The following is a 14,616-nucleotide window of genomic DNA, read 5'->3' on the forward strand; positions in this document are numbered from 1 at the left end:
AGCCGTCTTTGTACCCCTCATGCTGCGGCCTCTCTGATGCTGGGGTCTGTGCCCCCAAATACCGCACCCTCTCTGGCACTGGGTCCCCATGCTGTAGCAGGCCCCCAGTGAGGCCTCCTCCTTCCCCAAATAGCCTCACCCAAACCACCGTTGTTGTAAATATCAAACAAACATAAACCCCTGGGCTGTAACATAATACAAAAGACCAGGGTATGCTCTGCCCTTTTAAAAGAATTGAACTTTGTCCCTGGCACTAAGTGTCTAGTAAGCAAGAGTACCTATGCAGCCCCATTAGCCCTGGGTGCAGCATATCAGGCAGTTGGTGTGTCACTGGGCACTTCCTCTGTGGAGGCTCCTTCCCCTCTGGCTGCTAGCAGGGAACCGCCTTCCCTAGTTCCAGCCTGGGGTTTATATGGGCCCAGGGCCCCGCCGCGTCTGGTCAGCTGACCATGTGCAGGTGCAGGCTAATTTGCTGTCTGGCTTGTTGCCCTGGTAACTTGCACCTGGGCTTCTGTCTTTCTCTTTGGGCTCTCTGCCCAGGCAATTTCTGCTCTTCTAGGAGCAGAGCACCTTAGTGCCTTGTGACAGTATATACAATAGGATTTGCATGCTGGGGTGTTGGAATGGAGGCACAGTGTCTCAAGGCTCTAGTTGCACAGAGTGGGAGCAGACACTTGTGAGGAGAGGTGTTGCTGCCAAGAGCCAGGTTTGCTCTCTTCTAGGCTGGTAGCCACAACAGCTTTACATGCCCAGGAACGATGCAGAGCCACAGACATCTGCTTTGTGGGACCCACTCAGAGGTTTGGAGTGGAGAGCCTTCCTGCTCTCCCTGCTGGGAGCCTCTGATTCCCTCATGTCCAGGGGCTGGCCAGAGTTGCTGGGCACCAAGTTTTGACAGTCAGCTGACTGTCAGCCCCTGTACTGCACTGGGGTCTGAAACTGGTAGTGGTGTCGTTTTGAGGCTAACAATCAGCTGATTGTTGGCCCTGGGGCCAGATCCTACAGTCAGCCAATTCTGAGCCTGAGACCTCACAGGAATCGGAGGTGATCATCAGCTAATTGTTGGCTTGGGCTGGGCTCTTATCTTTCTACTTCCCAGGTTCTCTCTGCACTGGCAAGTAAAAAGGCTTGATTAGGATATGATTCTTGATCCAAAAAATTGTGCCTCATGGCTGCATCTACACGTGCAATTAATGCGATGCAATAAACTCTGGCGCTTATTGCACCAGAGTTTATTGCTGTAGAGGGGCTGGCTGGGGCATGAGGGTGCTCTAGTGTGGGACTTGCCAGCAAGCAGCCCCCACACTGAAGCACTGTTGTGCCCCAGCCAGCCAGGTTAGTGTCTACATGTGTGTTGCTGCTCGCATGCACATATGGTATGGTAGAAGACATGATTGTTGGGATTGGGGATCAGTTCCTGTTGCACCTTTAAGTGAATGTATGACAGGGGCCTTATTCAGGGCTGTCCTTAGAGAAGGGCGAACCAGGGTAACCGCCCCAGGCCCCATGCTTTGGTGGGCCCTGCAGAGCTGAGTGAAGTGGCTGTGGCCCCTCCTAGTGCTGGTGACTCTACACTGGCTGCATCTGCTCGCCACTGTCCTTCCACTGCCACCAGTGGCTTCTTCTTCATGTCCGGGCCCTGCCCCCTGCTAGGGTCATCTCTAGCTTTAGTTACTACTGCTGTCAATACTTTTAGGCTCCAACATTTACTTTCTTGTTGTAAATCCTTGCTTCATCCTTAGAGAAGCTATAAAATTCAAGGTTATACGTCGGCCCTGTATCTTATGTAACACGTCCTGCCACTGCTATTTACCCAAATGAAAAGGGATTAGAAATGGCTCTAAGAAGGATTCAAGTATTTATGCATGTATACAAGTCACAAATATAATGCTTCCACTTGTCACTAGAAATGTAGCAGGCAAAGAGAGATCTGAATATCAGACATCATATTTTTAATAACTACAAAAGTTTCATACTCTAGACTGTAGTCCATCTTCTTATAGAAGAATGACGATTTCTGTCTTCCAATTCTCCCTTAGATTTGCATTCAGCTGAATGCTTGATCTTAGACATAGGCCAAACTATCATTTACAGGAAATAAACAGGACAATACAAAGTGAAAATGATCGTGAATGGAAACCATCAACCTTCATTTCTAAAAACTAGGCTTTCCACAAGGCTGTTTACACAACCTGCCATTCCCAGTCCACTGACTGGCACCCAACATTATATAGTTCTTTGGGGACACCTCTGATAGATGAAACAGCTTTTCTCTGGAGGCAGTAGGATCTTTGAGGAGGTGTTTCACAATCTAATCTTCCAGTAACACAGAGCATTCCCAAGGGAGGTTTTTCATCATCCATTTTCTCCCTCTCAAGGAGCCAAGTAATCAGAAAGAGTTTTTGATACCTTCACTCTCCTTTTTTCCTAATCCTGTTCAATTCTAGAAAATCAAGGTTTCTCTGTGGAGGTTTCTCACAGTCCTAACTCCCTTCCAGCCGTACAAGCAGAATGTTTAATGAAAAAGTTACTCATGGCCTAACCCACCATGTCTGAGATGGGAGAATCTTTTTAAAACTTGTTCACACTGAGGAAATGCAGTTTTGTGATAAAGATGTTACTTCTTTCCTCAGATGTTTGGGGTAAGAGAGAGTGTGATTTTTCTTTGTAGACCAGTTTAAAAATAATCAAAAATGAGATGTTAATGTGAACGTTACAGTTGAAGGCAAAGTAGACAGTCAAAAAGCCTGAGGCTGAATTGATTCAGTTTTTGCAGGTTAATTTAAGCTGCAGGGATTAAACTGAAACAGAAGTGAACAGATATTTACCTTTTATTCAGAAAATACAGCCACATGCCTGCAGTGGCTCAGGCCAGAAGCTGGGGGGCACTAGAGTACAGCTGTCTGGCACATAGCCAGCATGGGCTGTGAGTTTGCTTCCTCTTCTTGCTGCTCCTGAGGTCTCTAGAATTTGCAGTCCAAAGTTACAGCTGCAGGAATCTGCAGGAGTGCTCATCATTTCCGGTTCCAGGTGCCTTTTGGGATTTGTAGTCCACAATCACAGCCAGCAGTAAGTTTGAGTGGGGGAGGGGTGTTTAACCTCATCCCTGGCCCCAGACGACAGCCAGGGTTTGCCTGAGGAAACAGTCCCCCGCTGCAGGCTGGGCTGCATCCCAAGGTGGGCTTGACTCCCCCCCCGCCCTCCCCCCTCTTGTCAGACAGCCCTCACTGCTCCAACAGGAGCAGCCCAGGGGTACAAAATGTGCTGGGATGCTGGGGGACTGTGATTTAACTTGAACCAGAAAGGGGTGTGGGACAGAAGTTTCATAAACTGGTTTGACCCAAATTAGTTTAGTCTGATACTACATTCAACCACGTTTATCTTAAACCAGTTTCAGCCATTTTGAAATTGGTTTGTGTGCACTGAGCTTATGTTCTGTTAAATGTTAAACCAGTTTCTGATCACCTAAACCAGTTTATGTACAACTTGTGTCCCTAGCCAAAGTGACTTTTGTATATACATATAGAGAGAAAGCAAAAGAGTACATGCATTGGACTGTTTTGGTGATAGCAATATTAACATTTGTATAGGCCTTGAAATAGCCTTGCCATTGCATAAGGAAGACAGCAAAAGAAAATACTTAACTGTAAATACTTCACTGCGTAGAGCTGTGTTAGCTTGAAGTCAGGCAGAAGATGAGGCAGGGTGGTACACTAAAGACTGATTGATTCAGAGAGGCATGAGTTTTTGTAGGCAACAGCCTTCTTCATTAGATATTAGTAGGCTGTTGCCTACAAAGGTTCATGCCTCTCTCAAGTAGTTAGGCTAAGGTCGTGTCCAGACATGAAGGCACATGTGGTTTGTGGCGCTGTAAACTGCATGTGGGGAATGTTAAAATGTGTCCCATGCTGCAGATTTGCTACTAGGAAAGACTCTTCAAGGAACATCTCCCTCCAGGGAGACTCTTCAAGGAACATCTCCACTCCTGTAGTTATGCCAGGGCTCCTCCAACACACTGGGAGCTGGGAGCAGCTGGGCAAGGGCACTTTGTCCAAAGCAAGACAATTTGTCCCTCACCAAAGCGCATGTGGAGGGCCGTGTGATGCAGCAAAAAGTAGTGGCGCAAATTTGTGCCACTACAATTTTTGCTGCTGCTAGTGCATGTCTCTACACATCTGATTGTGATCTAAGGTGCCACCATGCCCTGCCCTCTCTAAGATATTTCTCTGTACATATTTCACAGTAGAATAATGGCTAAACAGTAGGCCATAAACCTATAATAAAAAAAAAGAATTCCAAGCATTAACGTCACACAAAGGATGATTCTGTTATGCGGGGAGATTGGCTCAAGTTCTGGAGTTGGGATCTGTATTCCCTTCTGACTGTGAAGGTCCCTAAAGTTTGAAGACGGTTGAATCCCTTTCTACTTGTCATTTTCCATTTTTCCCATCATATTCTGCCAGGAACTTTTAGTGTTCATCACTTTTCTGCATTCATCAAAGTGCTGTCCCAGAAACATCTGGTTTAAAGATCTGCCAGTTTACTGTATAAATGTAACACCACTCTTTCTTCCTCAATTTTGTTTTAAATAAAATATTGGCTCCTCCGATCACATCTAACTAGAGAGGCTGAGATGTGGGAAGGCGGGGATACTTTACTTTCTTTCATGTGAATTGAGCACAGAATGCAGATATGTACCTGGTCTGTGAAGTCAGATACAGTAATCATTATTGTCCTTTCTGGCAAGTTGTTTGTAAAATCCCCTTAAAGGAGACTTTAAAAGCAACGTCAATACAGAATGGAATTCCCCTTAATGTTCTGTATCAGTGCTTTAGGTGCCTGTTGTTTGATAAGCTGAAATCAAGGTTTATGCAGCTGGACAGTATTTCCAAACTACTTCTGTTCTTTGAGCATCTTTAATTTTTTAATTGGATGCCCCAAATTGTGTTATCTATTTTTCCAACAACCTTGGTATGTAGATTTCCATTTACACCCTTGTTTCTCAACAATATCTGGTTGTCTAAAATGCCAAATATGGATGCAACGCTGTTCATGTCTGCTGTTATAGTTTATCGGTTCTTGTATCCCCTAATGGATTGATTTGTGGGCAAGGAGTAAGGTGAGTTAAAGACCACAGGTACAAATATGAAAACTGTCTTATGTTTTAAAGCAGCATGAGATTTGAGCTATACTGATATTTCATTTTTCCTTCTCAGTCTTTCCTGCTGCACCCCCAAAGCTCATTTGCTTTTAGGAATACAATTGCTCAATTGTGTATGGAGATTTAGGGTTTGGAAGGCTGATCAAGTTCATATATCTTTTGTGTGTATCTTCTTGGAAAAATTGTTCTAATGTATTTAATTAGTTCACTTAATAGGGTTGAAAACTTAATGGCTTCATTTGCAGAGGTGATGGACATATGCAGTTGCTATGTAAGATTGAATTTCTAATTGGGAGCTTTTGGAAGTATTGCTCAGGATAGGGACAGACATTCAAAAAGCCTGAGATAGAATCAATTCAATCTTTGCAGGTTAGTGAAACCTAGCTAGACTAAATCACTTTGTAACTGCACAGACATCCTAGACATGTAGGCACATGCCTGCAGTGGCTCAGGCTAGAAGCCGGGGACTGCTAGAGTAGCCTTCCCTTCACTTCCCTTCCCTTCCAGAATGCTGAGCAGTTTGACCCAAATCAGTTATGTCTGATACTACATTCAACTAGGCTTATCTCAAACTGGTTTCAGCCATTTTCAGATTGGTTTATGTACACTGAACATCTGTTCTGTTACAGGTATAAACCAGTTTCTGATCACTTAAGCCAGTGTATGTGTAATGTCTGCCCCTAGCCTCAATCTTCTGGTTGGGTTCCACACCTTCTGTTTCAGTTTTACAATACAATAATTTATTTCAGTTCTACAGTAAGAGGATGCAGAATTTGTCTCAACTTCAGAAATTTTATCAACAAACATAACCTCCTGTAAAATAGCTGTCATTCAAAATGGAACTGGGAATTCCTGTGTGCAATGAATCAGCTTTGGCAAGTGAAATAGATATTTCTGGGGATATGTGATGGCCTCATGTTTGATTGATTTTTTTTGATAGTAAAAGGTAATAAAGAGAATAGCTGCTTTAGCCAGCTTATTGCCAGAATACTCTGTCACATGATTTTCCAGAGGTACTATTTTGTCTTTGTGTTTCTCTCTCAAAAGCAGTCTGTATTTAGAAAGGCCCTGATTCAGCATACAACTCACAGTTTTAATGTCAACCTTACCAGGATTAGGGCCTTATGTTTTTTAATTTCTAGTTTTACCATTTCCGTAGACCTCAAGTAAGAGTTTAGTAAGGGATAACCCTTTTATCCCTATATTTATTAATTAGTTGCTATCATGGTAGTCCCATAGTTCCCTCTCAATGCAATCACATGATTTAATGAAGCACCATGTTTATGTTTGTTTTTTCAGGAAACCATGGATGATTCTCAAGTAGCTGGAGTCTGTGCAGCAACAGAAGTGATTCGCTATGAGTATCATATCTTGTATTCCAGCAGCTACCAAGTACCTGTTTTATACTTTAGGGCATGCTTTCTAGGTAAGATTTGTTATATGTAAGACAAATAACAGAAGAAGCATATGCTGGGGTGAAATGGAATCATACTGACATAGATTTTGTATTGAACATGGGAAGAGAATAGTGATTGTGCATAATAAGAAAATAAGAGATGGGGCTACTCACTAGTTAATTATCTGATACAAATAGATACTGTACATCAGGACCTTGGAGTAGATGATATCATCTCAGCCTGAGGAAGGTTGATCTTTGGCTCCTGGCATCATGCCCATGGTTGACTAAACCTGCTGGAGATTTTTCTTTTCCTTCTCTTTAAAATGAATACAAAGAACTTAAAGCTACAGAGCCAAATTCAGCTGTGGAATAAATAGACACAACTCTGACATCAATAGAGTTGTGCCTGCTTTCTCCAGACTTTCACAGTGTTTAGGTCAGCTTTTACATTTAAAAGAGTATGCTGTCTTCCCATCTATTTAAAATATTCCTTAAAAAATAAACATTAACTTGTTTTAGCCATTTTAAACTGTGCTTTAAAACTGGTTCTTCCAGGATTTTTTTTACCTTTATCTTGTCACCCACTGTCCAGCTGTTAACGATACTGTGTTTTCACTCACTGTCCTGTCAGGAAGGTAGAACACATTATCTGTCTCTTTGGCCACTGTTAGTTGTGCTTATTTAATCTGCAAACATAGTAGTATAACCAGACTGCAGTACTGTCCATGCTCCTTCACTCTCTGTCCAAAAGATTATGCATCCAGGGTGTGGGGGTTGGAATTCTCCAGCCATTTCTAAACTTGATTTTCTCCATGGCAGCATCACCAGCTTTTGTGTTTTGATGATCTCCTAACTTTATCTAGATAAAGGCATCTGAATGTTGCCAGTGATATCTTTTTCTTTTTAATTAAAAAGTAACTTAAGCTGTGTTGAATGTATTTGGTAGATTCAATCACTCATTGCCTTATATTGTTTAATGGTTTCTAATTTTGCAGTGTTAGCAGTTTAACGAGCACTTTAGATTTAAAATTGAAGAATAAATTCTCAGACTTCCTAGTGAAAAAAAATTAGTCTGAGGTGCAGTTTCAAGTATTTGGCAATGGTAAGTTGTCGAATTGGGGTATTGAGAATTGGGGACACATCTCTGTGTCTGTTACCACTAACAGATCACTAATTCACACACCACCATGTTGCAAATTTATTCCTAGGATTATTACAAGGATTTACAAATGTGCAATATTCTGATATTAAACTTGTTGTGCAGATGACAGAAGGATATAGAAACTTTAGCTGCTTCAAAATAACAGAGTAGGAGACAGATGAATTTATTTGTGATGCTGAAAAATATCATCTTCCTGGGTTTAGTTGAATTAGCAGTTTACCTTCGCTATGCAGGAGGGTGGTATGATGCTGCAGGTAGAGGAAATAGGACACTATTTCTACAGTACTGTACTTTCATATAATTAGTATTCACCATAAGCAGTTAATCACCAGAGAAGAGCTCCCAGAGACAAAACAAGTTGTTTAGCTTGTCAGCATCAGGGAACGGGAGGTGTTGAAACATGACTCCTTATAGCTGAAAGTGGATCTCACAGAAGCTAGTGGATGATCTAATGCACAATCTTGGTATGATGTGCCAACAGCTCCCCTTGCAGTACACAACTATAATTGTTCCTACAAGTATAATTATGTTTTAAAAACACTTCTTGGGAGCTTTTCACAATGAAAATAAGGTGGTGGTCCGGGGAGGGTAATGTTGTGCATATGTGTATGTGGATTATGAAGTCCTGCGAGTCTCTCTGTATCACTGTTAACATGTGTCTCTTTTTGGTCCATTTAAAGATGCACTGATACAAATACTGATAACCAATAGTCTTTGCAAGAGAATATTTGATTAGTATCACAGCTTGTATTTTCATACTGTGTAGCACAGTTTCTAGATATTGCAAATCCTTCTGTTTCTTCAGATCATTTACTCACTGCCCATTTAGAGCTGTCTAAAGACCCTAACGTGATATTTTGGGGAATATACGAATCACTGTAAACAGAGACACCCTTTCACTTTAAACTGCTGCGACAAGTTTACTTTTTACTTTGCATAGACCTCATGTGGAGACATGTGGAGATGATTCCAGGCAGTGTCCTGATATTTTCGCCCTTTCGTTATGATGCTACTGTTTTTCCTTTGATAACTCCTTGCCTTTTGTCTCCAAACAGTCACTATTGTTTACCCCATCCCTTTGCAAAGTTGCATGGGAGACCAACATCAGGTTCACTGAATAAATAACTATTACTGTGTATAGATAGGTGATGGGAACAATTCTTTCCCATTTGCTCTCTCTCTTGCTTTCTCCAAGGTCCTTCAGGATCAGGGCTAGAGGAATCTCAAATCTGGAAACAGGCTTTTTTATCTCAGCATACTTTCATAAACATTTTAAGTTGAAAAAATCTTGAGTGTAACACTGATCTTGATGAACCCAAAATCTTGGCATTTGAAAAAAATGTCAAACTCCTCCAGCGTAAAAAAAACATTCTTAGAAAATGATTCTGATTCCACAGAGTTCTTCCCTGATCTTTCATGTCTCTCCATTTTGTTATAACATATCTCAAATGGCCTATGTTATCACAGTTGTCTGGTGTAGGTGGACTGAAACCTGTCAGTGTTACACCTTATGCTACCCAGAATATGTTGCAAGGAATAAATATAAGCTATAACCCTTCCAGAATCTGGACCACATTGCTCACACAACTCTACCCTGCCTTACAGCAGGGGACTGGGCAGGAATCCCAAACTCTGATTGCTCACTGGCAGTGTGTTATGTGGCCACTGGAACTCCAGGCCAGTCTATGAAACAATAATTTCTCTGTTCAACTTGACTGTTAAATAGTTTTTCATATTTTGTGATATTCGTGTGCTCTTCTTCATGCTACACATTATAACAGTGCCTGGTACCAGCCTGTCCAACACTTGCAGTCCACAAATAGAGTATTCAAAAACACTTGTTTAGAACAGTTAAATCTTTAGTATCCCATTGTACAAGATTCCAGTTTGGACAGACTTACTCTGTTGACTTCACAACCCAAAGATATTCTTCTCCAGGAACTGCTTCAGGATCGTCAAATTGGATGTCAGCCTTGAGAGTTGTTGTTCAGCTTTACTCAGATCTTCAAGTGTGATTGAGCTGAAACATGAAAAACAGTTCTTTCAGAGGAACTAAATTTGGCCTGTATCTTCTATTCCAACTTTATTCCAACCCTGAATCAGTCTATTGGTCTCCTGGAATTCTTTGTGAAACTCTGCTCTGCTTTGTGAAACAAGGAGTTTGAGTCCAGATTTAGGAAGACATTTAAATTTATTGTAGTCTTTGGAAATTAGTATTACAGCATAAGCCTAGTTCTGTGGTGTAGCAGGGAGGGCAAGGACTGCAGCTAGAAAGAATGACTAAATATGATGCCTAATGCCACTCTGAGAAAGATGTCTTTAAGAGCATAAGGGAACCTATAGAGAGATACTATCCCTCTGAGATACTAAGTGGCTTCTGATTCTTCTCAGGCAAATGATCCTGATAAGAGAAGCAAACATTCCCAAATGGAAAGTAGTAGGAACCCAGAGAAACAGACTTCCCATCATCTCAGAGTCAACCTTCTACTTGTTTGTCTTTTGTAATTGAGACTTTTATTTTCTTTCTAGCTGCTGAGGCTACAAAAAAGGAGTCTTCTAGAAATATGTGAGCTGTTGTAGATGTAGACAGTTGACAGATAGTGTCACCAGTTAGTTTTCTTATTTGACGCTGGTATCCTCCAGATAGGCTAGGTTCTCTCCAGTAGGGTTTTGTTAATCAGGTGAGTATTTTCTCCTTTCCTTAACTTTCAAGATGTCTCCAAGAGACATGTATCCCCGGAGTAGTTGCCTGCAGCTCCCAGGAACCCACACCATATATCCAAACAGTTCTTGAAACTACTTATAATGAGCTGACAGCAACACAGATACACAGTGGGTATAGAAATCACTCACGGAGTGCCCTGATCCTCAGGAAAAGAATGGTTCAGATCACCCACCACTTCTTCTTCCCGACACCCAGGGGAGAAATCATTAATGTTGGCTCTGAAGCTGCAGAAGGAGGAACATAAACGTGTGCTGGTGAAAGGTAGCAGAGACTGCATTTTCACCCTCTTAGTGAAGGCAGAAGGAGCAAGGAAGAGCAGGTTTTTTTAGCTAATACCTTAGACTTTGTATCACAAAAATGTGGGTACCTGTAGTAAGGCCATACTGATCAAAGGTTAAAAGGTGAAAGCCTAGAAGTTAGTCAAAGTTCCTTACAACTTTAAAGTGAGGGCTTTCTGTTTTAGCCTTAAACTGTACTGAAAGTAGCACTGAATGTGACCCAAAGAGCTTGTAGAATTGTTGCTCTGAAAGAGGTGCTTCAGTCTTGCTCTGTGAATCAAAGACAAGTGGACCACTATTTCCCCCTGGAGAAGAGTGGTCACAATTATGGGACAAATACAGCATCAGGTTCCTATATCAGGTTGTACTATGGGAAGGGCCCAGAAGAGCCCCCACACTCAGCCACAAGAGACTTGAGACCTCTAAATTCTCTGTACATTTTCTAGAACAGCATTTCTCAACCTGTGGGTCACAACCCAAAAAAAGGTTTGCAGGAATATGTCAAAAGGGTTGTGAACAAATTTTAAAAACAGATTCTCCTTTAAAGGAGACTGTGGCTTTTCCCTTGCAGGCTGGCAGAGCTCACCCCTAACCTCCTCGCCCCATGCCCCAAACACGAGCAGACTGGGACCTGGGGGTGGGGAGCAGCAGGTTGGGAGTGAGGGGCACTGGGTTGGGATTGGTCACTGATGTTTACGAATGGGTACTGGTACAAAATATTTTGAGAACCACTGCTTTAGAATCATGAAGGTGCCTTCTTTCTCTTTATCAGGTAGTACTGTTTCTCTGCGAACCAGAGATCCCAATGCTTGCTTGCTTCTTCCTTTTTTTTCATCTCATTTTCCTCTTCCAGTGTAAAGGAGCAGAACTGTCACCTCCACGACAAGTTTGCTTCAATGAGGCCAAAAAAATGGATTTGGGGACTTCCATAAACTGCCTTACATTCAGGCCAGATGAGACACAGCATTGATGGAGTTTCTCTGCTGGCTAATTTTTGCTAAAGAGCAAACTTCCTTAGATTTCATAGATTTCATAGACAGGGCTGGAAGGGACCTTGGAAGATCATGGAGTCCAGCCCCCTGCCCCAGGGGCAGGAAGTCAGCTGGGGTTATAGGATCCCAGCAAGATAAACATCTAAATTTTTCTTGAAGGCATTCAAAGTAGCTGCTTGAACCACCAATGATGGCAGGCTATTCTAGACCTTGGGGGCTTGGATGGTAAAGAAGTTCTTCCTTATGTCCAGCCTGAAATGGTCTTGCAGTAGTTTATGACTGTTCGACCTTGTCATCCCTTGTGGCGCTCTGGTGAACAAATGTTCCCCCAGATCCTGGTGAACACCCCTTATAAACTTACAGGTGGCCATCAGATCGCCCCTGAGCCTGTGCTTTTCCAGCCTGAAGAGTCCCATAGTTCTCAGCCTCTTATTGTAAGTTCTGTTCTCCTGACCTCTGATCATGTGCATGGCTCTTCTTTGGACTCTCTCAAGCTTCTCCACATCATTTTTGAATTGAGGAGCCCAAAACTGGATGCAGTGCACCAGCTGCGGCCTCACCAAGGCCGAGTACAAAGGGAGAATGATGTCTTGGGATTTGCCTGAGAAGCATCTATGGAGGCAAGCCAGAGTTTGGCTCGCTTCACTGGCCACAGCATCACATTGAAGGCTCATGTTCATCCTGTGGTCAGTCATGTCCCCCAAGTCCCTTTCATTCATAGTGCTAGCCAGCATAGCACTGCCGAGCCTATAAGGATGCTGCAGGTTTTTCTTCCCAAGGTGGAGAACCTTACATTTTTTGGTGTTACACACCATCAGGTTCTCATCCACCCATTTCCTGAGCCTGTCAAGGTCAGCCTGGATCACCCTCCTATCCTCAGGTGTGGATGCTTTACCCCAAAGTTCGGTATCATTGGCAAACCTGGCCAGTCTGTTTCTGACTCCACATCATTAATGAAGATGTTGAGCGATACAGGTCCAAGGACAGAGCCTTGAGGGACCCCACTGGTCACAGGGCACCATGACAATTGACTTCCATCAACCACCACCCTCTGGGTCTGACCAGAGAGCCAATTCCCCAGCCAGCGGATTGTGGTGGAACCAAGGTCACAGTTGGCCAGTTTTGCCAAGAGGTGATTATGGGATACCAGATCAAAGGCTTTTTTAAAGTCAGGATATATGACATCAATCTCCTCTCCCTTGTCCAGGTGATAGGTCACCTGGTTGTAAAAGGAAATAAGATTGGTCAAGCAAGAGCTACCTGTAACAAACTTGTGCTGGTTATCCCTCAGGATGTAGCCATCGGCCAGTCTGTTAAGAATGGCCTCTTTGATAATCTTTTCTAAGACCTTCCCTGGGTAGAGGTCAGGCTGATGGACCTGTAGTTTGCTGGATCCACTTTCCTCCCTTTCTTGAAGATAGGCACCACATTGGCCGTCTTCCAATCTTCAGGCACTTCACCAGAGAGCCAGGAGTTTTCAAAGATCCATGCCAGGGGCTGAGTTATGATGCCAGCCAACTCCTTGAGTACCCTTGGGTGTAGATTGTCGGGGCTGGCTGACTTGAAGGTGTCCAGTCTCTCAAGGTGTTCCGTCATGAGGTCAGCTTTGATGGAGGGTAAGAAATCTCCCTCACCCGGGCCTCCCTGTCCTGTGATGGGCAAAGTATCACATGGGACAGGTGAAAGACAGACACAAAGTTCCCATTTAGTAAGTTGACTTTTTCCTGGGCGTTGGTTGTCAGTTGTCCCATCTGGTTTAGTAGGGGTCCAATGTTGCCTTTGGTTTTCCTCTGGCTCCCCATATATCTAAAAAGGACTTTTTATTATCCTTGATACTTGTAGCCAGTTGGAGTTCCATCGCAGCCTTGGCTATCCTGGTTCACTCCCTGCAGGTCTGTATCAGTGCAGAATATTCCTCCTTGGAGATGGATCCCTTCCTCCATCCTTTGTAGGTCTTTCTTTTAGCTGCAGGTCTGCTGTTCCCTAGAGAGCCAACAGGACTGCTGTGCCCTTTTGCTGCCTTTCCTCCGAGACAGAATAGACTTAGCTTGTGCATCTAGGATTGCTCCCTTGAGGAGCAAGCACTCTTCCTGAACTCCCCTCCCCATGAGGTTGTGGTCCTTTAGGGCCTCACTGACAAGCCTCCTGAGCTTGTCAAAGTCAGCTTTCCTGAAGTCGAGGACTTCTGTTTTGCTGACTGACTTGCCAGCTTTATGGCAGATGGTGAAGGTGATCAGCTCATGGTCACTGTCACCTAGCTTCCCTTTGATTGTTAGGTTTCTGATTAGGTCGTCCCTGGTTGCCAGTATCAGATCAAGCAGCACTTTACTTCTCATTGGCCCATAGACTTCTTGTGTCAGATAGAGGTCATCCACGCACGAGAGGAAGCTTTGCAACCTCTTGGATTTAGCTGAGCGCTCTTCCCACGAGATGTCTGGGTAGTTGAAGTCTCCCATGACAACCCTGGACCGGGAGCGTGTGGCCTCAGCCAATTCCCTGGCGAACTTCTGGTCAAGTTCTTGATTCTGGGTGGGAGGTCTGTAGTAGACTCCCACCATTGTGTCCCCTGTGTCATGTTCCCCACAGATTTTAACCCAGAAGCTCTCCAGTCGTCCACTTTGGGTGCCAATGTTGACTTTCAGGGACACGTAACTCTCCTTGACATGGAGAGCTACACCTCCACCCCTTTTGTCCACTCGATCTCTCCTGTACAGGGTATACCCATCTATACCCAGCCACCAGGTCTCCGTTATCCCTATAACATCGTAATTATCTGTGTTAAGCAGGAGGACAAATTCCTCCAAATTATTTCCAAAGCTACTGGCATTCATGTACAAGCATGGAAGTGTCCCCTTGGAGGCCCTTGCCTTGCCTACAGGTTGTTCCAGGGCTGGAGCAG

The 14,616-nt window shown here is 43.5% G+C and overlaps 1 protein-coding gene across 3 annotated transcripts in view; it reads left to right on the forward strand.

Annotated features, from left to right (window-relative positions):
* Positions 1-14,616, forward strand: part of ATG10 (autophagy related 10) — a 148,518-nt gene that overhangs the window by 81,274 nt on the left and 52,628 nt on the right. For all 3 annotated transcript variants that reach the window (XM_090038195.1, XM_090038197.1, XM_090038196.1), the window contains exon 4: positions 6,461-6,587. In XM_090038195.1, the coding sequence (XP_089894321.1) occupies positions 6,461-6,587 (127 nt within the window). The remainder of the gene's footprint in view (positions 1-6,460; positions 6,588-14,616) is intronic.

The sequence above is a fragment of the Crocodylus siamensis genome, chromosome 3 (genome assembly GCF_052110815.1).
Source record: "Crocodylus siamensis isolate JL-2025a chromosome 3, ASM5211081v1, whole genome shotgun sequence".
NCBI classification, from domain to species: Eukaryota; Metazoa; Chordata; order Crocodylia; family Crocodylidae; genus Crocodylus; species Crocodylus siamensis.